We start from the raw sequence: 27,417 nt of genomic DNA on the forward strand, positions 1-27,417 counted from the left end.
TGTGATGCTGTTGCAACAAAAAGGTAAAACACAATTCTGGCCTGTATTAAGAGAACCATAGAGTCTAGATCACCTGAGGTAATTATCCCCCTCTACTCTTCTTTAGTCAGACCTCATCTGGAATACTGTGTCCAGTTCTGGGCACCCCAATTAAAAAAAAAAAAAGACAGACAAACTGGAGCAAGTTAGAGAAAAGTTACGAAGATGGTGAGAAGTCTGCAAACCATCTCCCATGAGGAACGGTTAAAGGATCTGAGAATGTTTAGCTTGTAAAAAAAGAAGGCTGAGAGCAGACTTAATAGCTCCTTAATGGGATGAAACTGAAAGGCAAGACACACAAATTAGATATTAGACAGTGAGGGTGATCAGTGAGTGGAACAGGTTACCACGGGAGGTGGCGAGTTCTCAGTGGAAGTCTTTGAAACAGAGGCTGGACAGACATCCGTCTGGGATGATTTAGTAATCCTGCTTTGAGCAGGGGGTTGGACCCGATGACCCTGGAGGTCCCTTCCATCTCTACCATTCTATGATTCATACAATATCAGTGGCTCCTTTCAAAACCCTTTGATTCGAGATTTATCTACCCTTAAAAAATATATATAATTAAGAGAAGTGAAATTAATAAAAATAGACTATACCTGTAATTCTAGAATGATCCATTCTGGGTTCTGGTTGATTTTCTCCTGATCGTAAAACAGTGGGGGTGTTTTCTGATCTCACTCCAACCATCTTAGGTGGTGTATGCAAATTATATTTTGCTAAAGTATTGAAAGGTGTTTTGGTATTGTCCAACTTTTTAGTGGGTGATTTTAGAAATGATACTGAACAATTAGACTTTTCAAGCGTCTGAGAAAACTTGTCTTTAATTGGGTATAATGGCGAGAGTAGAGAAATGTGTTTCTCAGACATAGTTCTACAGATGGAATTTTTAGATGCAGAGGTTAGAGGAGTAGACATGATGCCACCTCTAGCAGCAACCTTTTCAGGAGGGCTGCGTGCCTTTAAGTGGCTGGGTTCTTCTTCACATTCATTCTTTGGTAGTCCATCATCTTCACCTTCTGAGGAATCATCTTCAATGGAAAATCCAAGGTCAAATTTGACAGAAAACAATTCTTGAGAACCATCAAAATCCAAATCTTCCTGCTTTGTGTTCTCAGTAGCGTTAGAACAAGCTTGGTCTTCAGCTTCGAGTTCTGTAGTATCCTCAGATAGGAGAGACGGGTCAAAAATATTGAAGTTTACGCTGGTCCCTCTATTATTTGACTTGTTTATTATGCCAGCTTCGCTTGAAGTGACCTGATCAATTTGCACAAATTCTTCATCTTCAAATAAGTCAAAGCTGTCATCAAGTCCATCAGGAAATGAATTGAATTCATCTTCTTTTAACCCAGGTGGATATTCTGTCCTTTCGCTATGAGAAGGGCTATGAGCCCTAGGGAAATCAATGTCAGTATCTTCATTTTTTCTATTATTCTGGTCTGGGATGAGACTAGAATTACAGGAAAAAGTTGCACCTTCAATGCGGACATGATTTTCAGTCTTCTCTGGCTTCTTGAAAACATTGTCTATACTCGTAGTGTCAAAATCCTCATTATTCTTTGTAGAAACTTTGCCATGACCTCCATGTATGGCATGGTTGTATGCTGCAGGTGGGTCAACATTTTCAATGTAGGCTTCTCCTGGATCACAATCAAACATATCATCCCATAGAGAATCATGTAGTGGCTCTTCAACTACCAAGTCATTGGTGTCATTAGTCTCCATATTATCGCCTCTATCTTGTTCTTGGTATACCGAAGCAGAAACTGTATTTTTGCAAGGCTCCTCTTCATTAACTTCTGTAGTGCTTGGTGCATCCTCTAAATCTGATGGGCTTAAATGATTGTGATGGAGACTGTTGCGTACTTGTAGATGTAAAGAAGGGTGTTCAGATGTTTTATGTGGCACTGAAGATATTCTGTCTGTTAACGATTGTGCAGAAATGTCTAAATTAACCAAGGAATCGAGTTCAGCTAATGGTGGAGGGGAATGTGCTAAGAATTGCTTGACATGTGATAGCATTTGCTTTACTTCATAAATAGAGTTACTGGTAAACTCAGTAGGAATGTCATAAGTATTAAGTGAAGGAGGAGTATAGAAGAAACTGGATAAAAGAGAAGCAGGGTAGTCATCACCATGATTATTGCCACAGTCTGTCTTAGGTGGAGATTCCAACATTGTGCTTTGGCAGTCTTTTGTTGAAACTCCTCTTAGATTTGTACGATTCTTGGAAGACTCTTCATACTCTTCAATTTCCATGTCATTGGCTTTATCATCATCATGTTCTAGATCAATATTTATAGCACTGGCTTCCTCCATCTTTGAAGTGTCAACTACAGAGTCTGTATTGAGAAACTCAGCAGAGCCAGACCGTGTGCTCTTAGAAGCCTTGGATGTTGACCTAAAATCTTCATCAGGCTCAACTGAAGAAAATAAAGTTGAGATCTTACAAGTCTGTGCATTTTTTATGGACTTTTTCTTGGCCTTGGAATTGGTGGTTGGGCAAACTCTATTATCTTTGGTGCCTTTATGTACTGGCTGGATGCTCTCCTTCTGCAAGATTGCCTTCATTTCTTCGTCATACTTGCAGCCATTCTGCAAAGTAGTGGAACAAAACCATGATTATTTTGGCAATCCTGACCTCACTGTTTTGTATCATATTAGAATAGTAATTGCCTAAGAGTGCCTGAAAGGGGTTGTTCGAGACATTCAAATAAAAAAGGTACAGAAAATATTCTAAAAGCACAAAAGAAGCCATATTCACTGGGCTCTCCCCGCTGGGCTTTGCTTACATCGCTGCAGCAGTGATGCCACTATATATCGATGTGCCACTACATATCTATGTGGCCAAGGCAGTCACTGGTCTCAGCAGGCAAGTGGGTATATGGGCATGTCACCAGTACTCAAAACTTAGACAGAGCCGAAAGCCACTAGAGAGAGCAGCTCCCAAGCTAAAGAATGTGGTGTTGCGATGTCTAAAAGGATTGCCATTTAAAGTAATGAAACCTTCCTCCAGCAACATGGGCTATTCACAAGAGGTTTTAGCAACCACAGGTGGCAATCATTTGATTGCCAGGGCAGTTCCATTCTAAATAGGGGGCTGCCCAAAAAAGACAATGCCTTTAATTTTCACAGATGGTTGAGCAGAACTCTCCGTAAAAAGATCAGGGCCCAATAAAATATACTTTGCAAAATGACTGCCCAATGCCAATGGTAACCTAATAAACCCCCTAAAAAACACTGCAAATGGCATGGGACAATATCTGGTAAGTCTGGTATAACTCGTTGTGTTATTAGTCCCCTAATAAAATGCTACAATGATCAGGTTATACCGTAGCAGTGCTTACCTCCTCCAATCTCATCTGCTCAATTAATTCCATAGCACCAATGAAATTTTTACACCGATGAGAGTGATCAACAGAGTCTGTCGGAAACGGACGATTCTGCCACAAACTCCATTCGGACAGAGAGAGCTCATGGACCTTTTCTGGGACAACTTCCTAGATCGCACACAAGAGTAAAAAGATGGTTAAGCTACAAGCTAGTTCATTATATGCATCTCCCATTGATTACATATGGCACTCTTATCCTACTGATGGTATATGTGGCATGGTGTAGAGCTCTAGGAGCAGGGGGTAAATCCATAACGTTGGGGGCCACCAAAGCAATGGAGATACAGTAGCCAAATCTTTGCCTTGCAGTGTAACAGAACAGGCGAAGTAATTTCCAGAAGTTCATTAACATGGTGTCTGATAGGTTGTTGGGAAAAGCAATGTCAAGATTCCCTCCTGGTTGATGAGGATTACGGATCAGTTGGTAGCAAGTAAAGAAAATCCTTTCAAAAACTGAGGATTTCACTATTACAGACTATTTGAATCACTGAAATGAAAAAGCCACCAACAATTCTTACAAGGATTGTCAACTTTGGAAAATCCATTTAGAAATACTCCATTAGGGAATTCTGAGTTAGTAGAGTGTTGTCCGTCCGCCTTCACGACTACTAGCAAAAAGCAAGCAAATAGTGTCCATGTCCCGGCATGTCCATGCAATATAAGGACAGCTCACGGATTTTAATAAGAATGGTGTAGTGTAATATAACGTCCCCTATGTTGATGCTGTAGCGAAATTGAACATCTTAGGCTGGCTGTCCATGGACGATATTTCAGAGCGTGATTCGCGGCGAGAAATCACACACGGATCACGCTTGAAACGCTTGCAAGTAGTATAACCATGGAAAGCGCAGCCTGATGTACACGAGCGGGAAATCCATAGCGATTTTCTGCTCACGTCTAAAAGTCACGGCATGCTGGGAAGAGCCTATCTTAATGACCTTTAGTGCTCCCCCTCAGCGGAAAATCGCTCACTATATTCTGTCTCGGCCGTGGACAGCTGGTATAACACTTTCTCCTTCCACAAATAAAAACTAATCACTGCGGGGAAAAAGACACTCAGTAAATCAATAGCTTTATATCAAGGTTTCCTTCTATTGTCCATAGCGGGCAAACCCTTTAATCCCTTAGTGACCACACTTTTTTGCTTTTCTCCATTTTCGTTTTTTATTCCCCCCTTTAATAATTCATAGCTCCTTTATTTATCCATCGACGTCGCTGTATGAGGGCTTGTTTTTTGTGGGACGAGATGTATTTTTCAATGGTGCTATTTATTGAACCATATAACGTACTGAAAAACTTTCAAAAAATTCTAAGTGGAGCAAAATAGGGGGAAAAAAATGACATTCGGCCATCTTTCAGTGCGCCTTGCTTCTAAGGCGCACAAACTGCAATAAAAATGACATAACTTTATTCTATGGGTCAGTGCGATTACTACGTTACCAAACTTGTAGAGTTTTTTTTTTTTTTTTTGCTGTACTACTTATATATTATTTTTAAAGATACTTAATTTTTAAAAATTATTTTCTGTCTCCATCTTCTGCACACAACTTTTTTTTTTGTCAATATAGTTGTGTGAGGACTCATTTTGTGCGGTACGTCCTGCGGTTTCCGTTGGTACCATTTTGAAATGCATGGGACTTTTTGATCGCTTTTTATTATATTTTTTTCTTGGCAACAGTGTAACCAAAAAGGCGCATTTCTGGTCTTTTTTTTTTTTTTCGGACGACGTTTACCGTGCGCAATAAACAATGCATTACTTTGATAGAATTAGACTTTTATGAATGCAGTGATACCAAATATGTATTTTTGTTTTATTATTTAGATTTTTTTTGTAAATATGGCAAAAGGTTTTTTCTTTTTGCTTTTATTACTTTTAAAAAAAAAATATTTAATAAAACTTTATTGTTCTTATTTTTACTTTTTCTTTCAGCCCTCCTGGGGGACCACAACTAGCGATGCTTAGATCGCTTATGCAGTATGATGTAATGCCATAGCATTACATCATACTGCATTTTGACAGGCAGCCTATCAAGCCCCCCTACGGAGATGGTTTGATAGGCATTCTGGCATGACAGCCCTGGGGTCTTTCAGAAGGACCCCGGCTGCCATGACACCGGCACAGCTCTCCCAATCTTACCGCGGGAGCGGGACGGCATACGGGACCTGACAGCGGCATTTAAAGGTTTAACAGTCCCAATCGGGGCTTTTGCCTGCAGGTGTCAGCTGTATAAACAGCCTACACCTGCGATGCATGGAAGGAGATAGCAGCGCTATCTCCCTCCATACACGCCCTGCAATGGCAGGACGTAAAAAGACTATAGCGTGGTCACTAAGGGGTTAAACAAGATTGCCAAGACACAAGAATGGTTTTCAATTACAGTCCATACAAAACGGGCAACATCTGCTACTTACAACGATGGTATCGGCGTCTTTGAATAGTGCAAATTGGGGCTTTGGTAAAACCACATCTGTAATTCCATCAGATTCCTTTAAATGATACAATCTGTCCCAGGTCTCAAACTCTGCATTTGTCAGGAAACCATCTTCTTTCATAGACCCTAAGGATTTGTGTAACAGGGGTTAGGCGAAATCATTTGGCTTCTGAGCAACTAAACGTAGACCAAAAGAGTATTTTCATTACAAATTACACATATCTTTCTTTATCCCAATCCAAAGCTCTATTAAATAGACACTCCAGCCAAAACAGATAAGCTGTGCCATGCCTTGTGCAGGGCCCGAGAAGGTGAAGAGATTCCCAATTAGGACGAGCTCTGTTCTTTCTACAAGAAAAGGACATTATAGTTTGGGCGAACAGAGCTCGTCCTACTTCAAACAGCTGTAAGAAAAAGTAATCAAAGAGTTATATAGACCTTAAAATAGTACTAATAAAAACTACAAGTTATCCTGCAAAAGCAAGCCATTGTACAGCAGTCAACGGAAAAATAAGAAAATTCTCTGGCCTTGGAATGTGGTTACACAAAAATTCTGTTTAGGAAAAAAAAAAAAAAAAGTTTATATGGTACAGAAGTAGTAAAACTTCAACAACTATAAATTTATTCTACGGCTCATTTTGCTAACGATATCTATATCACATGGTGAATGCCAGAAGAATAAATTCCATAAAACAACGATGAAATGGTTTTCTTTTCCACCGCCCACCAGAAAAAAAATAAAATAAAAATTAATCAAAGGTTATTCCAATACATTATGTGTACCCAAACTGATTCGGGATAAGTTGGCGCTATAAAAAATAAAGATTATTTTTATTGATTCCTATAGAAATTAGACCTCATCCCGCAAAATACAAGGTCTCCTACAGTTACATTGATGAGAAAAAAAGAACGTTATGACCACGGTAGCGCAAGTGGAAACGATTTACTAGCTCTTAAGGCTAAAAATTAGCTACGTCACTAAGGCCGGGCTCACATGACCATAAGTGTTAAATATTGAGGGGCTTACGTAGCGTTTTTACAGCTGTGGGAGCCGGTGGTGAACCGCCCTACTGGCGGAAAAATAGCATGGCGCATGACAGTATCTCACAAACGCCGTCATGCACAGTACTTTTTTTTGTGATTATGTTTATGTGCAATTGCGTATGGGTGCGCGTATATATGCGCCCATAGAGAACAATGGCTGTATCTCATGTATATACGCGGCAAAATAGAACATGCTGCATTTCTTTTTGCGCTCGCATAATACCCAATTCTGACAGACTAATGTGAACTGCATAAGGCAATGTAATTGATTGCATGCGAGTTACCACGTACTATACAGGCATACAGAGGCCGTGTAATACGTGGTAAAATATATACCTGTGAGAGCCCAGCCTAAAGGGTTAAAAATGGAAGTAAAAACAGCTTCCGGTCCTGGACAAACAGAGATAGCCACATCGTTCCTCTGACTGTCGGTTGCATTAGTATCTAACACAATACATGCTGCTTTGACCGGCTATTGCTGCTCATGTGAACAGCACTGGCCAATCAAAGCAGCAAGTAGTGTCTTAGACTAATGACGCATACTAATGGGAGAACCAGCGTAGCCATCTTTGTTTGCCGAGTATCGGAAGGTTGCTTTAAGATGACCGACTTCTGTGCCAAATACATTTACATGAAATGAATTCAAAACCTTCAATAAAAAAGTAACATTTTTGGGAAGGTTTTCCCCATTTTTTGTGACTGTTAGGGGGTACAGGACAGGAGTCAAGCACTGCTGCCTCATGTCTTGCACAAGGCATAGCATAACGTATATGTTTTGCCTAGCTGTAATTCGCATACTTTCTTTCTTGGAGAACACTGCTGATTTACGGTGGGCGACACTAGAACGCCCGTCTTTGGAAGCAGTTTCCTCTTTGACATCGTAACTTGCTTGTGTGATGTACATCTTGTGCACCGCTGGATTGATCCCATCTGGAACCATGCGAGGGCTTTGTTGGTGGAGATGCAAATCTGTGTTATTTCCCATGATGGCTTTATAGATACTTCTCTTATTGCATTGACTTTGGTTATAGGTCTGTAGAAATGAAATGGATGTCAGTAGGGTGCCGTAAAGCCATCACGTAGTTGTCATTTAAAAAGATGTGACCAACTCCAATCACAAACAAATAAACCATCTTGTTCATACAACAGCGTATATAAAGTTGTGTTGCCTTTTTTATTGCTACGAGAGAAAAAAAAGTACCGAAATTTGCGCTTTATTAAGCCGTCCCAGATGCCTCAAATATAAAATGATGGAAAAAAATCAACTGTGGATCTCAGCTGGGTTATGATTTTTCATTACGAATTTTCTAAAGGACACGCGAGAGTAAAATGGCCTGTTTAAATACATATTGGTACAAATAGTGTCTACGCCCAAAAAAAAAAAAAAAAAAAAAAAAAAAAAGATTTATCTAGTCCATCTACCCGCTCTTCTCCCAATCGCCCGGCCTCCATGTGCCTCTGCCAATTGCCCAACCTAAATTGTTCTTCAACCATGATAAACTGATCCACAAGTAGAAAACTGCACTGCAGTTATACCGCTCATTTAATTCAGGTTCCTAGAAAGAATGACAAGCAGCAATAAGTAACAAGAAGAGATGACTCTACTGCTAACTGCTTGGCTTTTACAATATCTTATTTTACTACTGTATTTATACAAGGATCCCGATAGCATTGTTGTTTTCAGATACAAATGCCACATAAAAAAATAAATAACCAGATGACTCTTTGTTTGCTCATGGACGAGGCGGAGACATCCTGCAACAACAGCTAACCTGTTACCCCATTGGACTGTCGCGTGAAGGGAAACGAACAAAACCCTGGAGACACTTCTAACCTTCAGTCCATGTCTTCTTCCTTTATATAAGAACAACAGCCAACCCTCTCACAACAACACAGTTGGCCAAACAGCCTTATTGGCCTCAATATTAATGATACCTAAACCAGACAAAGACCAACTAGACAAACAAAACTACCGCCCCATCTCCCTAATAAATGTAGATGTAAAACTCCTTACCAAAATCCTTGCGGCACACTTGAACATTGCTCTGCCCTCAATAATAGGTGGAGACCAGGTAGGATTTATCCCTGGATGACAGGCCCCAGATAGCGTTCGTAGAATAACCCACCTATGCAGAACCAGAAACATCCCGGCAACGCTACTATCCCGTGACATACACAAAGCATTTGACACCCTAAGCTGGGACTATCTATTTTCAGTCCTTGACCGATGGGGATTCCCGGGCGGATTCCTCATGTGGATTCGGATGCTATACACAAATCCCAGAGCCTTTGTAAGGTACCGAGGCTTCTGCTCTGACACATTCCCGGTCTGCTGGGGGACCCGCCAGGGATGCCCACTATCCCCCTTACTTTTCATATTAGCCATAGAACCCCTAGCAAACAAAATCCGCAACAACCCAAACATAAAAAGGATTGAAATAGCATCTAACCACCACAAGTTCTCAATGTTCGCGGACGACCTACTAATGATTATATCCTCCCCTCACACCTCCTTACCTAACCTAATGGAGGAACTATCCAGATTCGGGTCAGTCTCAGGCCAAACTATTAACGAAACAAAATCCAAAGCATTCAATCTTACGTTACCACCCGACGTTTTAAATCCACTTCGAGAAAACTTCCCCTTTCAATGGGCAACGGAGTCTTTGGACTACCTTGGCATTCAACTAACCAACTCTTATGCATCTCTGTACAACCAAAATTACATCCCCCTCCTCCGTAAGGCCAGAACACTCCTGGAAAGCTGGAGTCGTTACCAAATTTCCTGGATTGGGAGAGTTAATGCCTTGAAGATGACACTCCTCCCCAAACTTCTATACTATTTCCGAGCACTCCGAATTCGAGTGCCCCGATACCTTTTGAAAACTCTACAACAGATGTCCCTTCGCTTCGTGTGGAGTGGCTCAATTCCAGGAGTATTGCGATCCACTCTATACAGAAACAGAATAAGAGGTGGTCTGGGAGTCCCAGACTACTCCAAATACTACCAAGCTGCCCAGGTGGCCCAACTGGCCGTCTTGCATTCCTTCTACAATACCCCTCTCTGGGTGTTACTGGAAGCAACCGAGATACACCCTCTTACTACAGACTCCATCTTATGGATCCCACCCAAACACAGACCCCCAATCAGCAACCCCATCATCAACCATTCCCTCTACATCTGGGATTCCATGAAATACTCAGGAAAACTGCTATCCCCCCCATCTACCCCTCGCACCGATCCTGCGAAACCCTATGTTTCTACCAGGAGCGGAGTCGCCCCAATCCTTCACGAATTGGACTAGATCAGGCCTCACTAAAATATACCACTTACTCTCCCTAGAAGGACCCGTTTCCTTTCCCGCCCTACAGGAAAGATTTAGCTTGCCACCCTCCGAAATCTTCCGATATCTGCAAATAAAACATTTTATATCCTCCCTTCTTAAGAACACAAGATCTCCGCTAACACTAACCCCATTCGAAAAGCACTGCTACAAAAACCCACACGCGAGAGGCCTCATCTCACAAGATCTTTGGGAGGCGCTCCTAAACAAACGTATAAACAACATTTCTCCCAATTCCAGGAAGTTAATATCCTTTTTCTTCCTTGCAACCAAACAGTTAATTGCTCGGTCATAGCGTAAAGCCTCACTGGACTTCACAGAAGTCAAACGAAGGCTAGATTGGTACTTAATAAATGAAAAGCTAACTTTCTGGATTTGGGCTGTCTCGGGCGGCATCCATGCCATGGGAAGACTTTCATCTGTCTCAGAAATCCCCCCCCTCCCCCACCCCCACCCCCAACCTCACCTTCCTTCCCCCTCCCAATTAAAACCAAGTTAGGCCCTGGCCAGGCCGATTATATATACCCTGTTTCTTTAGTTAACAATTCAGGGACAAGACTGAGATGGGATGCAATAAGAGAGAATTATCTCTAAATTTTCTAGATATGTATCCCTCCAATCTAATCCTTATACTTGTAACCTATGTTTGCTGTACTTCAAAATGATCGCATCAATGCTCACTGACATGCTCATTACTTTACTGTAAATCTTGAAAAAACCTAATAAAAATACAGTCATAAAAAAATAAATAAATAACCAGATAATTAATAAAGTGTCCGATATGTAACACAAACTCTATGGTTGCCGTAACAGTACATAGGCAAGGAGTCTATCATGGTTGAAGAGCAATTTACATTGGGTGATTGGCAGAGGACTGACGGTAAGATATGGCAGTAGCTATGGTAAGCATAGTAGGCTGAAAACAGAGCTGCAAGGTTTGGATAGAGAATACGCCTTGTGATTGATCTTCTAGTACTCCAGAATATTTCATAATCTGCTACCTACCGAGTAACATTTTTGGGCATTTTCGATACAAGATACACTGGTCATTAACAGATAAAAACATTAAAGAATACAGGATGACCTACCCGCTCCTCTCGTCCCTGGCACAATATGACCACTATACGTCCTTGGCGTTTCCTTCCCGTTCGACCCATTCTCTGGACTAGACGAACGGGACTTTTCTGGGCATCAAAGCAAATGATGAGATCCACTTCTCCAATGTCCAAGCCTTCTTCTCCTACACAGGTGGAGACCAGTGTATTATACCCACCTTCCCGGAATCGCTTCACTACCTGGAAAATTGGACAACTGTATTAATGGTTTTGAGCAATGCTATTAGGTCAACTCTACCTAATGAGACATTGGTCAAACACAATCTTGGCACCCAACAATGTTACCAACACTGAAGACTACCAAAAACCGTAATGTTGAGGATGGCTCAGTACCTACCTCCAGCTGCTCTTTCTGGGTGAAACCTTTAACTCCTTTCCCAGTGGATGCATGGCCCACAAAGGTCATAACCCTGACAATAGGATGATGCTGGTTCAGCATTTCTGCTATTTCTTGGACACTGTCACGGAATGACGAGAAAATCATGACCCGAGTGTCTGGAGGAGAACTAGTGGAAGAACTCTGACCTGCAAAGAAGGAAAGGGGCCAATTTCAGAATAGTTCAATCAATACTTATGTAGGGTGGCATAATGATATACCTACTAAGGAACATGAGAACTAATAAATGAATGAACAGTCTGTTTAATATATGATGTATTGGGTCCTTCAGAGCCAAATTTCATTGAGATCATTTCAAGGGGTACTATGTAGGTGGGGAAACTGAGGGTCTGCCAGATAGCTTTGGCATCCCTCACCTTTGGGGGGCAGAACAGAATCAGACCGCAACATTTCTCAAGTATACATTAATTCTCCAGCATCAGACACCTTGTGGGGACCTGAAAGCCCTTGGGCGAACCTATCTGGGGCAGAGTCACTGTAGATTTACCTGTTGATTTATGTAGGTTAAATCTGCAGCAGATTACAGTACCAGTGAAGTGCATGAGATATTGCAAGTCTTTTCCATCATTTTATTTTTGATTCATTTGGGACGGCTGCTTAAAGCGCACGTTTCAGTACAACTTTTTTGTAGTAATAAAAAAGGCAACAGAACATGATATACACAGAAAACTAACATGCTGCGGATTTTCACGCCCACAGCACGCTTTTTGTAGTAGCCATTCACCATGGCTGTCACCACTTTCAATGCAGAAGGGATGAAATCCTAAGTAGCTTTTTAAAGCTTTCAACAGCATTTAACGCACCCCATCTTTGTAATGGGTGATGAAGTGCGTTAACCCCTTCCTGCTCCAGGGCGTAAGTTTACGTCTTGGCAGCAGGTTTACTTCCTGCAACAGGGCGTACACATATGTTCTGTGAAGAGCGCAAGATCAAAAGAGATCTAGAGCTATCCAGCAGCGGGATCCGGCTGTAATTGGTAGCCAGGCTTCTGCTGCAACAGCGGGGGTGCATTGAAGCAGCGACCCCCGCTGTTAATCCCTTCTCTGCTGCCATCTATGTAGATCGCGGCATGGGAAGGGTCCACAGAGGGAGTACGATATAACCGCGGAGAGCCCGACTGCTTGCCATGGCAACAGGACACCAGATACCGGTGCCTACGATCGCTAATACAAACGATTAGGCATTGCAGGACATAAGTCGTGCAATGCCTTATCATAGCGAATATCGGTGCTATGATGCATGTCCCCCACAGGGACAACTGGTGTTTAAAAAAAAACAAAAAACACACAAATGTAGGTCGGGGGGGGGGGGGGGGGGTGCTTTTTCTCATATTAACATGAATACAGTTTTAAAAATAAATGAAATCACACATATTTGGTATTGTTGTGTCCATAACAACGCGTACAATCAGTTGAACACACTTTTTGTCCTACATCACAAAAAGTGTAAAAGAAAGACGCTAAAAAACATGACTAATGCTAATTTTTAGCACTTTGCCTCCCAAAAAAAAACGCAATAAAAGTGATCAAAAAAGCTGTATGTACCCAAAAATGGTACCAATAAAAACTACAGCTAGTCTCGCAAAAAGTAAGCCCCCACAGAGCTCCGTCCATGAAAAAGAAAAAAAGAAAACGTTATGGGACTTTGAACGCAGCGATTTAGAGGAAAAAAAGAAGGTTTCAAAAAAAAAAAAAAAAGGGGGGGGGGCGGTCGCAGAAAAGTGAAGAAAACTTCACTATAAAAAAAAATAAGAATTTTGGTAGTGTTATAGTTAGAGATGAGCGAGCATACTCGGCCACGCCCCTTTTACGCCCGAGCGCCGCGATTTTCGAGTACTTCCGTACTCGGGCAAAAAGATTCGGGGGGCGCCGTGGATGAGTGGGGGGTTGCAGCGGGGAGTGGGGGGGGGAGAGGGAGAGAGAGAGGGAGGGCTCCCCCCTGTTCCCCGCTGCTACCCCCCGCTCCGCCACGCCTCCCCCCGAATCTTTTCACTCGAGTACGGAAGTACTCGAAAATCGTGGTGCTCGATCGAGTAATTACTCAAAACGAGTAGGTTCGCTTCTAATCATACCGACCAGCAGAAAAAAATGTATTGTGTCATTTATGCTGTATAATTAACGCTGTTAAAACAAAAAAAATCTATGGCAGAATTAATGCGTTTTCTCTTCTTGCCATCATTAAAAAAATAAGAAAAGTTTTACAAAATAGTCTATGTACCCAAAAAATGGCACCAATAAAAACTATAGCTTAGCATGCAAAAAAGCAATCCCTTATATGGCTGTGTTGACAGAAAAATAAAAAAGTAATGGCTTTAGAACAATGGAGATGAAAATCCGCAACAAATCGCTGCGTCCTTAAGCCCAAAACAGGCCATGTCCTTAATGGGTTAAAAAGCACTTAAAAACGCACGAAAACAGACCAGACAGCGTTAGAAAAATCGCAGGGTTAGAAACGCTGTGTTCAAAAGCTAGTTTGAGAAGCCCCATTGAAATCAATGGAGACGTTTTACAGCATTTACCGCGGCGTTTGAAGCGCTGCGCTAAACGCTGTAAAAGCAGTTGTGAGAGAGCGGCCTAACTTAGTCTAGTTTACACGCCGTTGGAAGGTTTTTACGAGCGTCAGCCCCTGGATCTCCAGTAGGCCCAGAGAGGCAATCTCTTTTTAAGTATAAGTGGTGATTATTTAAGAGATCAGAATCTCTAACCCCAGCAACAACAGCGGTCATACAGAAGTAAGATCAGGCTGGGTGCCGGAGGTCCTATTCACGGAGGGGAATCCATGCCGCTCATCAACCTATTTGATATCAATACATCCTAGTTTAAAGGGGTTTGACAATGAAAGGTAAATAAAAGATGTTTTTTGCTTTTTTTATGATCATTTCCAGATCAAAGGTGGTTTCCATTCTGCCAGCAGGTTTGCGGATGTAAATAGGGATGTACAATATCCAACAGACGGTAGGTAGGAGATGTATCAATATGAGGAATGTATCTGCAGAAAAGCTAAAAAATAAATTGGCTTAATAAAATAATGAAAATTAATAAATTTAAAAAAAACAAGAAAAAAAAAAAAAAAGAGTGAATACAGATCATTAATTACATTAAAAAGTTTTTGCCTGTGCTAAGTATATTAAGAGCTTCAATTGTAACCAGGGCCAATTAACCACATACTAATTAGTCTATGCCTCGTTCTCCCATATACCAGATCAATAGGAGCCTGGTGCGAGCACACTTTTTATACAATTAACTGTATCACATGACACAACAAACAGATCATACAAATTGATTTACTTGAAATTAGCTGCTGCGAGGTGGCCTAGATAACGTCCTGTCGTTCAATATCGGCCGCACACATCACCCAGCTCTGAAAGCATCGTACAGACAAAGGACGGATGCTACTCAAGTGCCTTCGACCTTCCCGAATTACACCATGTACGTGCCCAACGTACTGATGTGCTAATAGAAAGGGGGGTCATTAAAAGTTTACTTCCATTTCTGTAATGTGTAATAGTATCACAGATCCCCAGTGAAGCCATTCAGATCAGGGAATTCTTACCCTATTTGTCTTTTTAGGGCTATATAAGATCTTTCATTTTTTTACATTGAGGGGCAAATGATGTGTAAGAATAGTGAAGCAATACAAAGAACCCAGTAGAAGTAAAACCAAAAGGCTACCTTAGGGAGTTGCCAGTCTGGTGGACGTTGCAGTACTTTACAGTCCAGTGGTGCTGTTTTCTACACTTGGACAAGCACTTTTTAACGGGTCAAGTCGATTTTACACAAATAAAAGTACCCTAAAATGAATTCGGATGAAGGACCTGTGGTGTGCGTCTTGTGATCCCTGTTGTGTGGGATGAAGAATGTATGTAGCAGTGCTGTGTGTGTGACGTGCATGTAGTACAGCTGTGTGGCGCATTGCACCACCAGAAACACTAGTACTAGAATTATCTAATAATTACTAGTCAAAGTACTAAAGACCACTTGTCCGTGAGTGACTGAGTTACATGCTCCGTCCCTAAAATGGGGCAAATTGGCTTCTAAATCATTGGGGTTTTTACTCTTCCTCTGGATCAACAAGGGAGGGGATGGAAACAGGTTAAAGAGATTGTCTTTTTTCAGCCTAGCATACTATGTAAGCATATAGGGCTCTTTGCTTATAGTTTTTTTTTCATTTGGGGGGTAAAGGTTGGGAAGGTATTGTGCATGCAGGTGCACTGCCGAATAGTATAGCAGGTGGACCAGCATTTCAGCCACAGAAGAAACACTAGCGGGAGCTACCACTGTTAGCAATAGAGAACTATTTTTCAAAGCTTTGGAGTTAGAACATTAGAGCCTCATGTGGCGTAAAGTGTGAAGGTAGCAGAAATCCAGTCCTAAGCTCTTGCTTACAACCTGAAGGGTGCAAGTTCAATTCCCGCATGATTCAGGTAGCAGGCTGAAAATTGACTCAGCCTTCTGTCCTTCCGAGGTCGGTAAAATGAGTACCCAGCTTGATGAGGGGGTAATAAATAAATTACCTGAAAGTGCTGCGGAATAAGTTGGCATTATACAAATAAGATTTATTTATTCTATGATTCTATTGGAAGCAACGGGAGAGACAGATTAGATATTAGAAAAAACTTTCTGAAGGTTGATCAATGAGTGGAACAGGTCACCACGGGAGGTGACGAGTTCTCCTTCAATGGGATGATTTAGTGAATCCTGCACCAAGCAAAGGGTTGGACCTGATGACCTTGGAGGTCCCTTCCAACTCTACCAATCTATGAACGTCAAGCTTTTGACTTCCTTATAAGGCCGCCTGCACACGGGATTTCCGCCACTGAAAGCCTGCATAGGAGTGCATTACAATACGCACTCCTATGCAGACGGCCGCGGTTTGGCCGCGCGAAATATCGCGCGGCAAACAAACCGCGGCATGTTCTATGTTTGTGCGGGGCTCGCAGAGCTCCGCACAGAAACGTCACTCACCCGGCCGCCGGCTCCGGCCTGCGCATGCGCCAGCTGTCCGGCTGCCGGCACATGAAAGAGCTGGGGCCGCCGGGCGCGGGTGAGTACGCGCTCGTCTCTGCAGGCGCTCGGGTCGGGTCCCGCGGTGAGAATTCTCGCCGCCGGATCCGACCCGCTCGTCTGCAGGCGGCCTTAATGGCTCGTGGATAATAATTAGTAATAACAAGCTATCTTAATAAATCTCAATGTTTAAAAATGAAATTGAAAACTGCCCAACTAGTGTAAAAATATGGAAAAAAAAAATTCTTACTTACCTCACCCGATTCTCCACAGCACTCATCTTCCAGCTCCAGTGGTGATGCCTCGCCACAGGGTCATGTGACAGCTGTATCCAATTACCGGTTCTATGTAATTGAGGAACAGCCAGTAGTTAGCCGTAGTAGTCAGAGAAGCCAGTGACGGCATATAGTCACTGAAGCTGCAGGAAGAGTGCCGCAAGGATGGTAATGTTGGAATGCCAGCTGCGGGGAACTGGGTGAGGCATGTAGGACCTTCTTTTTAGGTTTTTACAGAGCATTGAGCAGTTTTTCTCACCAGGCTACTCTTTAAAATATTTTATTTAAAATGAAATCCATACATTTCTACCAAGTGTTTAGCAGCAAGAGTTGATTAGCTAGGGTCCGTCATGCAGAATCCCCATCGATCAGCTGATATTCTGATATTCCGCTGACCTAAGATTAGCTGTTCACCGGGGATCTCAAGGGATAGACCCCAAGAATAGACTATTCATTAGCTATCCTAAGGATAAGTCCTCAGTAGTAAAGTCACAAAATACCCTTTTAAAATAGATCTATATTGATACTATATTTATTTGCTAATTCTCTTTTCAGTTAAAAACAATACTTTTTATGGGCAACAAGGAAACAATGTCCTCCTGGAGCAGACCGAGCAAGGGCAAACCCAGTCCTAAGGAAAAAAACTAAAAACACCAAATTGCACTCAAAGCCTTTAACAACACAGACAGAAAAGACTTCAGGTACTACGTTAGTTTGTCAATTTGCACTATCAATTATCCTCCCGCTTCCCCGGCGCCTACTGTTCACTTCACCCTCTCATCCAAGTTCATTACAAAACACGCTGGTCTTGCCCGTGTCACCACCACACAATGCGTTCGCTCTCCATCAAAAAAATGTCTTTGTCAGTTTCACAAAAGGTATGTGCGCAGATTTGACTGCTCTAGAAAGGAGGCATTATTTCAGAGATGTTATTTCGTGCTGTGACTTGCTTAACCCCTTAGTGACCAAGCCTGTTTGTGCCTTAATTTTTGGAAATCTGACCTGTCTCTCTTTAACTCAGAATAACTCTGTAAAGGTTTTGCATATCATAATAATTCTGATTTATTTTTTTTCGCCACATATTGTACTTAATTCAGGTGGTAAAAATAGACCTATAGAATTTGGGAATGTTTATTAAAAGCGCCAAAATCGTAAGGGAAAATTTTTATAAAGCTAATTTTTTTCACATGTTAAACTGCAGTATGTCAAACATACCGTACACATGTTTGATCGGATATATATTTCCATCTGTTTATTTTGTTCTGAAAGCACATTGGAAAAACTTTTTTTTTTTTTTTTTTTTACCATTTAGGAGACATACACATTTAACATTGATTATTAACATTTTGAGGAACATTTTGTTTTCCTGCACCAAGCCAAGATTGCAAAGGCTCATGGGTGTCAGAATGATAGATACCCCCACAAATTACCCCATTTAAAAAATTCACACCTTATTGTATTTATTGAGTATTTTGACCCCACAGTTTTTTCTCAGAAATTAGTACATTTCAAGGGAGGAAAAATACAATTTCATATATTTGTAAATATGTCATTTTAATGACAGATTTTTTTGTCAAGTACACATGAAAATGAGGTTGTGCACCCTAAAATTGATACCCCTGTTTGTCCTGCATTCAGAAATATACCCATTGTTTTCTTTTAACTTTTACATGATCGCTATTATACATTGGATAACGGTGATCACGTGACCAGGGACCGCTCACCGTGGCCCTTGGTCACTGCTCCAGGCTCTCGGCTACCTTTAGTAGCAAAGAGATTTTACATTTCCTGCCCCCTCCCCAGCTTCTGCGCTTGTGTCCACCATCTGGGGAGATGTGCAGAAGCCGGGGAAAGGTCTTCATGTCCACGGGGAAAATCAGGCCCGCTACTGATTCTACATGGAGAATCCGCAGCGAGTCCCTCCTGCCCCGCGGACATGAGCGCTTAAAATAAGAATTAATAAGAATAACTTACCTGCAGCGGGCCGGGCACGTCTTCTCTTCCTCACGGCCGGATCTTCTTTCTTTGGCCGGCAGATGTACTCGGCACGTCGGCGGCGTGCCGCGCGAATGCGCCGGGCACATCCGCCGAGCCGAAGCAAGAAGATCCGGCCGTGAGGAAGAGAAGACGTGCCCGGCCCGCTGCGGGTAAGTTATTCTTATTTTAGGTCTCCCGCGGATCCGGACGGCTTCCATAGGCTTCAATAGAAGCCTGCGGGAGACCCGCACGAAAATGGAGCATGTCGCGTTTTTTTTACATGCTCCTTTTTTTTTTAAAATTCACTTTTATTGACCATCCGCGGGTATTTATCTACCCGCGGGTGGTCAATGCATCCCTATGGGGTGCGAATCCGCGGGCGGGAGAAGAGTTAAAATCCGCTGTGGATTTTAATTCTTCTTTTGCCCATGGACATGAGGAATAAGTAAGTAATTTCACCTTTCCTCACGGATACGATCCACGAGTTGAGATGAAACTAACTTTTATTTAACCTTATATGATCGCTGTTATCAATTGGATAACCACAATCACGTGACCAGAAACCACATACCGCGGCCTCCCATGAAATCTCCGGGTTCTTGGCTACCTTTGGTAGCCATGAGCAGGAAAGTTTTAGATTTCCTGGGCAATCTTTGACTTCTGTACATGCGTTTGGCATTTTGCCAACGTGCAAATGTGCAGAAGCCGGGGTAAAGTCTGTGAATAAAGCCTTAGGTACGTAATTTTATCTCCCCTCACGGATATGATCCATGAGGGGAGATGAAGCTTTAATATTTTTAACTTTACATGATTGCAGTTATCCAGGGAGCAGGGGGATTTTAAATTTCCAGGGCTTTCCGGCCTTCTGCGCATATGCCCGACATTTTGTCGGTGAAAGGAGATGAAACGTTAAAAAAAAAATTAACTGTTATGCGATTACCATTATCCATTGGATAACAGAGATCGCATAATTGGGGATCGCACACCGCAGCCCCCAATGTCAAGTCCAGGGCTAGCATGTTTTTACAGCCTTGAAGATTAAATCCCAGACACCCAGGACATGAAAACACGTATGGGTGGTCAACGTCTGAGGTTTTTTCTCTTCACTCATTATGTAACTAGCCCCTCAGTATGTATGTATGTATGTATGTGCTAGTATTAACATGTTTAGTTATTTCTATCTGAAACTTACTGAAACCCATCTCCTTATGCAGTCATGTGATCTTATTCTGACCACTTGAGAATTACCAGGCTTTATTTTCCTCTAAAAAGGCCAATTTTTCAGTCAGCATAATCCCTGTGTGACAGACCCTACCATAACAGCTCTTTAGAGGGGGTCACAAACTCCTATCACAGTTACTGCTAATAATTAGAGGTATAATAAAGGAGATTAAAGGTTCAACCCACTGATTGTGTACTTAGGGCCTGTGGCTTATTTAGGTGAATATAATCACACTGTCCTCCCTGCAGGAAGAGATGATACAGTCTCTAGCTGGTCATATGATGCTGGGCTGATCGTTTAAAAAATACATACTAGAGGTGCTGTTTCTGGCCCGTAAGGCTGTAGCATTGCGCTGAATGGATAGGAGACCCCCGAGGCGCCCCCAATGGCGCCATCTAGTCAATTCTATTCTCCAATATGAAAAAATAGTATACAAAAACCTAAAATGCCCAGATAAATTCTAGGAAAACTCAGGAAAATCCGCACTAAATCCATCCCATGGGAACGCACCCATATGATCAGATTTTAAATGAACCCTAAATGTGCAAGCCCTAATTATTACCATAAACTTATAAATAGGAGATAGAGGACCTTCCTCTCAGCAGGACCCAACACATCCATACACTTACAAAGGCGTCTCACTGCTATGGGAACTGTGTAATAGTTTATTTTCCCTTTCATGCCGCTGCAGAAATCACGTTTAACACTTGTTTGATTTCCCAAGAGATTGCAGATGTTTGCAGGTACATCAAAGGGTCATTCTATGATAGAAAGTTTCACAGACAAAAAGCCTAACGCAAAGACCGTCTAACCCCCTACAATGTAACCCCAAAAACTAGGAGATCTAATGGATGCCAGATGAGGGTAAGCAATTATTGTCTTAAAAAAAAACAAACTTGAAAATAAGGATAATCTGATGTAAGCTATGCAGGAACCCAATAGCAAGTGCAATTTCCCTGCAACGCCACCACCAGGGAAATAAAGCATTAGAAGATGCCCACTAAAATGAATGGCGTAACGTATGAACATTGTGAGTCACACTGTAGCCGCTCACTGCTTTGGCTAACATGCGGAATGGGGATCCCACCAGTTACATCTGGCCGTACGGCACACACAACCATGACACACTTACCTGGTTTATTCCAATTTTTAAAATGCTCGATTACAACTTCTTCTAACTTCTTTAGTTTTGGATGACTGTAGATAAAAGACCTCTTTACATCAGAACCTATAAGGAGTAGAGAACTGGAGTTACAATGTAATTCTAGGATATCCACAACCAAACAATAGTCCCACATAAGAACTGGGCTTCATGACAACTTCAGGCCCTGCACTGTACATAGATGTTAGCTTGACGTTAAAATGGCTATGTTAAGCCTTAAGGGCCTAATGTCCACGGGGAAAATCAGGCCCGCCGCGGATTCTCCATGCAGAATCCCGCAGCGGGTCCCTCCTTTCCCGGGGACATGAGGCTAAAAAAAAAAAGATTAGACTTACCTGTCCAGACGTTGCGGATCTTCCCTCCGTCGTGCCCAGATCTTCTTTCTTTGGCCCGGCGGATGTGCTCTGCACGCAGGCAGCATGCGCCGGGCACATCTGCCGGGCCGAAGAAAAAGATCCGGCCACGACGGAGGGAAGATCCGCAGCGTCCGGACAGGTAAGTTTTATAATTCAGGTACGGGTGTTCCGCGGATCCGGACGGCCTCCATAGGCTCCAATAGAAGCCTGCGGGAGCCGTCCGCGCGGGACACCTGCACGAAAATGGAGCATGTCGCGTTTTTTTTCCCCCCGCACACACAATCCGCGCCTCAAGGGTAAAATGACATCCGCAGATATTTAACTACCTGCGGGTGTCCAATGCATCCCTATAGGGCGCGGATCCGCGTGCGGGAAAAACGCTGCGGATTTTAAATAATCTTTTTACCGTGGACATGAGGCTTAAAACTGGCCATGCGTGTAAAAGTGTAACAAGGCTACGATCCTCATGGCCATAATACATATCATCATGAGTACGGAGCACTTATTGTTAAAGGAAATCTGTCATCAAGTATAGGCATCATAAACTAGCAAATCAAGCACCCAGAAGTTGTCAGTTTGCGGCAAAACTCGGCATGCAGTTCCATCTCAGGTAGATATGTAAATGATTAGAGTTGTAACATTATTAGAACAGTCTTGTCATATGAAGCCATAAATGTGGTTCCACCCTTGGCCTATAAAAAGGCTCTCAGAGGCTTCTTGTGTGTAGTGTCCTCTTCTTCCGCTTGTGTAGAGATTGTTGACCACTAGACGCCTCTACGACACACAGAAGAGATTTCACACAGTTAACAGAGCCTACTGTAAGGAGATGATGGGGCCAGATGGTTGAGGACACGAACACAAGGGGACCGGGCTCAGGATGTACTCGACAGACCACCAGTCAAGAGGATCATCTGATAGTCAGATCATGAACAACTCCAACTTTTTAATTGTGAACCATCCTGAGACAAGTGGAACCATCATTACACCACTGTGTCTGTCGGAACCATTTCCAGGTTTTTGGCTGAAGGACGTTTGGTGATACAGCATCCATTACATGTACTGCCTTTGACACCCACCCACCACAGTCTGTTTACAGTGGCGTCATTAACTAAAAAAGTGGATTGCACAGGAGTGGAACTGGGTTGTCTTCAGCGACAAATATAGGTTTCTTTTGAGCACGGATGGCCGTGTTCATACCAGGAGACCTAGGGGCGAGCACCTCAATCCTGCCTCTGTTGTGGAGCGGCACACTGCCCCCACTGCTGGTGTGATAGTGTGGGCTGCCATCGCATATGACAGTTGGTCACCCCTAGTAGTAGTAGGAGGGACAATGACAGCTCAGCGATATGTTCAGGACATCCTGCAGCCACATGCATTCCTCTCATGGCAGGGCTTCAAAGAGGCATCTTCCAGCAGGATAATGCTCGACAGCACACAGCAAGTGTGTCACAGGAATGGCCCCGCAACTTCCATGGCCTGCCCGGTCACCAAATATATTACCAATAGAATGTGTATGGGACCATCTGGGACACCAACTGCAGCAGCCTACAAATTTGCATGGTCTGGAGATTTAGTTAAAGCAAATATGGACCAATAAGCCACAGGATACCATATGGAACCTGTGTGCCTCCATGACCGCTCATATCACATCTTGTATCCAAGCTAGAGGCGGTACAACAGGGTACTAGAGCCTCTATACCCACCAGTACCACATCTTCTATTCAAGCTAGAGGTGGTAAAACATGGTACAAGAGCCTCTAGGTCCACCAGTATCATATTATGTATTCAAGCTAGAGGCAGTACAACAGGGTACTAGAGCTTCCATGCCCGCCCATATCACATCTTGTATCCAAGCTAGAGGCAGTACAACAGGTACTAGAGCCTCCATGCCAGCCCGTATAACATCTTGCATCCAAGCTAGAGGCGGGACAGGGTAAGAGAGCCTCCATGTCCACCAGTATCACATCTTCTGTCCAAGCTAGAGGAGATACAACAGGGTACTAGAGCCTCCATGCCTACCCATATTACATCTTGTGTCCAAGCTAGAGGTGGTACAACAAGGTACTAGAGCTTCCATGCCCACCAATACCACTTTTCTATTCAAGTTAGAGGCAGTACAATAGGGTACGAGAGCCTCTATGACCATCAGTATCATATCTTGTATCTAAGCTAGAAGCAGTAGAACAGGGTACTAGAGCCTCCATGCTTGCCCGTATCACATCTTGCATCCAAGCTAGAGGCGAAACAACAAGGTACTAAAGCCTCCATGCCCGCCCATATCACATCTTGTATCCAAGCTAGAGGCAGTACAACTGGGTACTACAGCCTCCATGCCTGCCCATATCACATCTTGTATCCAAGCTAGAGGCAGTACAACAGGGTACTAGAGCCTCCATGCCAGTCTATATCACATCTTCTATCCAAGCCAGAGGCGGTACAACAGGGTACCAGAGCCTCCATGCCCTCCTCTATCACACCTTGTATCCAAGCCAGAGGTGGTACAACAGGGTACCAGAGCCTCCATGCCCTCCTCTATCACACCTTGTATCCAAGCCAGAGGCGGTACAACAGGGTACTAGAGCCTCCCTTAAAGTGTTCAGTTCTCCACAATTAATTATCCTTTTGCTCTGATATTGTAAATCACTTATTTATATCAATGTTACAGTCACACAGAGAAAGTGATTCCGACAACTCCTTCTAGGTGATGGATTATTTTCACAATGAGTGTATGTTGCTTATAGTTTAGGTGGAGTCCGGGGAGCCTCTTTTCATACTCACCCGGTCTCCAGTTCCTGTGGTGTCCCCTGGCTGTCACTGCACACACAGCAAGAGTGACTCTTTCCAGAACACTGTGCATGTGCACTCCCATAGAGATGAATAGGGGTGCATGTGCAGAGCCTTCTGAGAAGTCTCAAGCTTGCTGTGCGGATTGACTTTACAGGGGAACACCACAGGAACAGGGGACTGGGCGAGTATGAAAAGAGGCTCCCCAGACTCCACATGACCTAAACTATAGCTACTTATAGTTGAGGATAGGTTCCCTTTAATGCTTCACAAGTTGTATTCTTTATTTTACTATAATCTGTATAGACTAAGTTAGGTAATAAAATTCTAGCCACCATCAGCCGCCACTAGAGGGAGCTTGCATAATACTTTAGTAACGCATTCTATACATAAATAGCATGCCATAAGCTTCCTCCTAGTTGCAGCTGCAGGAAGCCATCATTTTCTAGAATGGACATTCACTTGAAATGATATGATACATCTGACATCCACATAGAGTAACGTCTGGTAGATGCTCCAAAAAGACACTACTACCGGTACTATTACCCCTTCATTGACAAAGATAATGCTTCCCTATAACCCCTTCAGGGCGCACTGTGAAAACCCACAGACTATCAGGATCAACATACAATAAACCCAGCAGAGGAAATGCAACAAACATTCAATAATAAACATCAGCATGCAAAATGCTAGGAAATCTTATTTTTCTATACTGTCAAGAGAGCTTACCGTACAGGGGGATTAACCACAGGATTGAGATTTTCTAAATTACAAGTTATAGGGGTATAGTGTCGCGTCTTTATGTACAGAGTCAGATTCACAGATTAACCCAGAATGTAAAGACTTAAATCGCAGGGTTTAAAATAAGCTGAATTAAGTGCGTCTGGGAGCAAAAATCTTAGAATAGAGTTTTAAGTGTAACAGTACTTGCACATCACTATCTAATGTAGGGGAATATATTGAGGTTGTATGAAGGGAAACTAATCCTGGCATGCTCAATCAAGATTCCATATGTACAGTGCTATTCTCCCCTAGAAGCATTACTTCCACAGGGAGAAGATCTCAGTACAGAGAGTCGTATGGCCCCTGTGCGCTGCCATATAGGTTCTGCTATGGGCACGAGCTGTGAGGGTCAGATGCTTTGGGCTCTACTTGGCAATCACAGTTTGTGTGAAGATTTTCTGCCCTGTATGCAAGTCAGTTGGTTTCATACATACCATTATCAGAAGAAAACATTGATTCTAGATGTTGGTAAAGATTTAAGAAGTCAACATTTCTGCCAAGTTCATTTCTTGCCCGATTCATACCTGAGACACACACAAAATAAAAATCTTATTAACCAACAGGAAATACAAAAAGGGGAAAAAAAGGCCATTGTATGCAAAAACCTGGAGATTAGAGGAAAGTCCATTTTATTTTATTTTTGGCCCGATTTGGCCTCTTTGGTAGTCTTTGAATCAGTGTCATTCTCCACCTGTTCAGACCCTGCATTAATTTGTGTTCCATTAACCCCTTGAGTGGCATGCCCGGAAATTTTCCCGAACGAGCTCCACTGCCCATAGCAATATAGCCAGAAGATTTCTGGGCTATGTTTCACTATGGGAGCTGCAGAGTACATTGCTATAAACTAGGGCGGTGTGCTCTGCCTGCATATTCCCACACAGAACAGTGCAGGACTTTGAAGATAGAAGCAGGAAGATATTACCGATCTGCCGGCAATCTCCCACTTTTATTTTCAAACTACTTTCAACCTGCACTGCTTTGTTTACAGGTTGCCATGGAGACCATTGGCTTGTCAGAAGCCAGCCGATGGTCTCTATGGCAGGGAGAGCTCGTGCTTGGCTGTCAGAAGATAGCCAGGCACCAGCTCTTACAGCATAGATGGGAGAAAACTTCAGATCTCCGCTGTGTTAACCCCTTACATGCCGTGGTCTATACGACCACAGCATGTAAAGGGCTGATAGAGGGAGGGGGCTCCCTCTGTCGGAGGATAGCCGGGCACCAGCTCTTACACAGCAGAGAATGAAGAAAACCTCCAATCTCTGCTGTGTTAGCCCTTTACATGCCGCTGTCTATGTGTCTGCAGCATGTAAAGGGCTGTCACCATTGGACCCCCGGATCAGGGGGTCCTGATGGGTCTCTGTGGAAGTCCCCTAAAAGGGACAAAACAAAAAATAAAATAAAAAAAGTTAAACAATTATTAAAAAAATTAAAACACGTTTCTCCCTTTACTTTGTAAAAAATTAAAAACAAAATTACACATGTGGTATCCCTGCGTCGTAATGACCCAGAGAAGGAAATTAGTACATTTAACCCCTTAATGACACGGCCCCTTTTCTTTTTTCCTCCCTCTGCTTAAAAAAATCATAACTCCCTAATTTATCCATCGACGTCGCTGTATGAGGGCTTGTTTTTTGGGGGACGAGTTCTATTTTTCAATGGTGCTATTTAAAGTACCATATAATGTACTGAAAAACTTTTACATAATTCTAAGTAGAGTAAAATGAAAAAAAAAAAGACATTCCGCCATCTTTCAGTGCGTCTTGTTTCTATGGCGCACAAACTGCAACACGAATGACCTGATAACTTTATTCTATGGGTCAGTACGAATACTACGATGCCAAACTTGTATAGTTTTTGTTGCTGTAGTACTTGTATTTTTTTCAAAGACCTTTAATTTTTAAAATTATTTTCTGCTGCACCTTCTGCACACAATAATTTTTTTAATTTTTCCGTCGACATAGTTGAGCAAGGGCTCATTTTTTACAGGATGCCCTGTAGTTTGCGTTAGTTCCAATTTAGAATACATACGACGTTTTGATTGCCTTTTATTGCATTTTTTTTTGGGGGGGGGGGGGGGGGGAGACAGGGTGAC

The 27,417-nt window shown here is 42.7% G+C and overlaps 1 protein-coding gene across 1 annotated transcript in view; it reads right to left on the reverse strand.

Annotated features, from left to right (window-relative positions):
- Window positions 1–27,417, reverse strand: part of FANCM (FA complementation group M) — a 133,363-nt gene that overhangs the window by 18,904 nt on the left and 87,042 nt on the right. Inside the window, exons 7-14 of the mRNA XM_066608097.1 lie at window positions 25,760–25,849; window positions 21,373–21,468; window positions 11,700–11,891; window positions 11,340–11,542; window positions 7,706–7,940; window positions 5,844–5,989; window positions 3,387–3,539; window positions 639–2,634 (exon numbers count right to left, since the gene is read on the reverse strand). Coding sequence (XP_066464194.1) covers window positions 639–2,634; window positions 3,387–3,539; window positions 5,844–5,989; window positions 7,706–7,940; window positions 11,340–11,542; window positions 11,700–11,891; window positions 21,373–21,468; window positions 25,760–25,849 — 3,111 coding nt within the window. The remainder of the gene's footprint in view (window positions 1–638; window positions 2,635–3,386; window positions 3,540–5,843; window positions 5,990–7,705; window positions 7,941–11,339; window positions 11,543–11,699; window positions 11,892–21,372; window positions 21,469–25,759; window positions 25,850–27,417) is intronic.

This window comes from Eleutherodactylus coqui, chromosome 6 (genome assembly GCF_035609145.1).
Source record: "Eleutherodactylus coqui strain aEleCoq1 chromosome 6, aEleCoq1.hap1, whole genome shotgun sequence".
Lineage (NCBI taxonomy): Eukaryota > Metazoa > Chordata > Amphibia > Anura > Eleutherodactylidae > Eleutherodactylus > Eleutherodactylus coqui.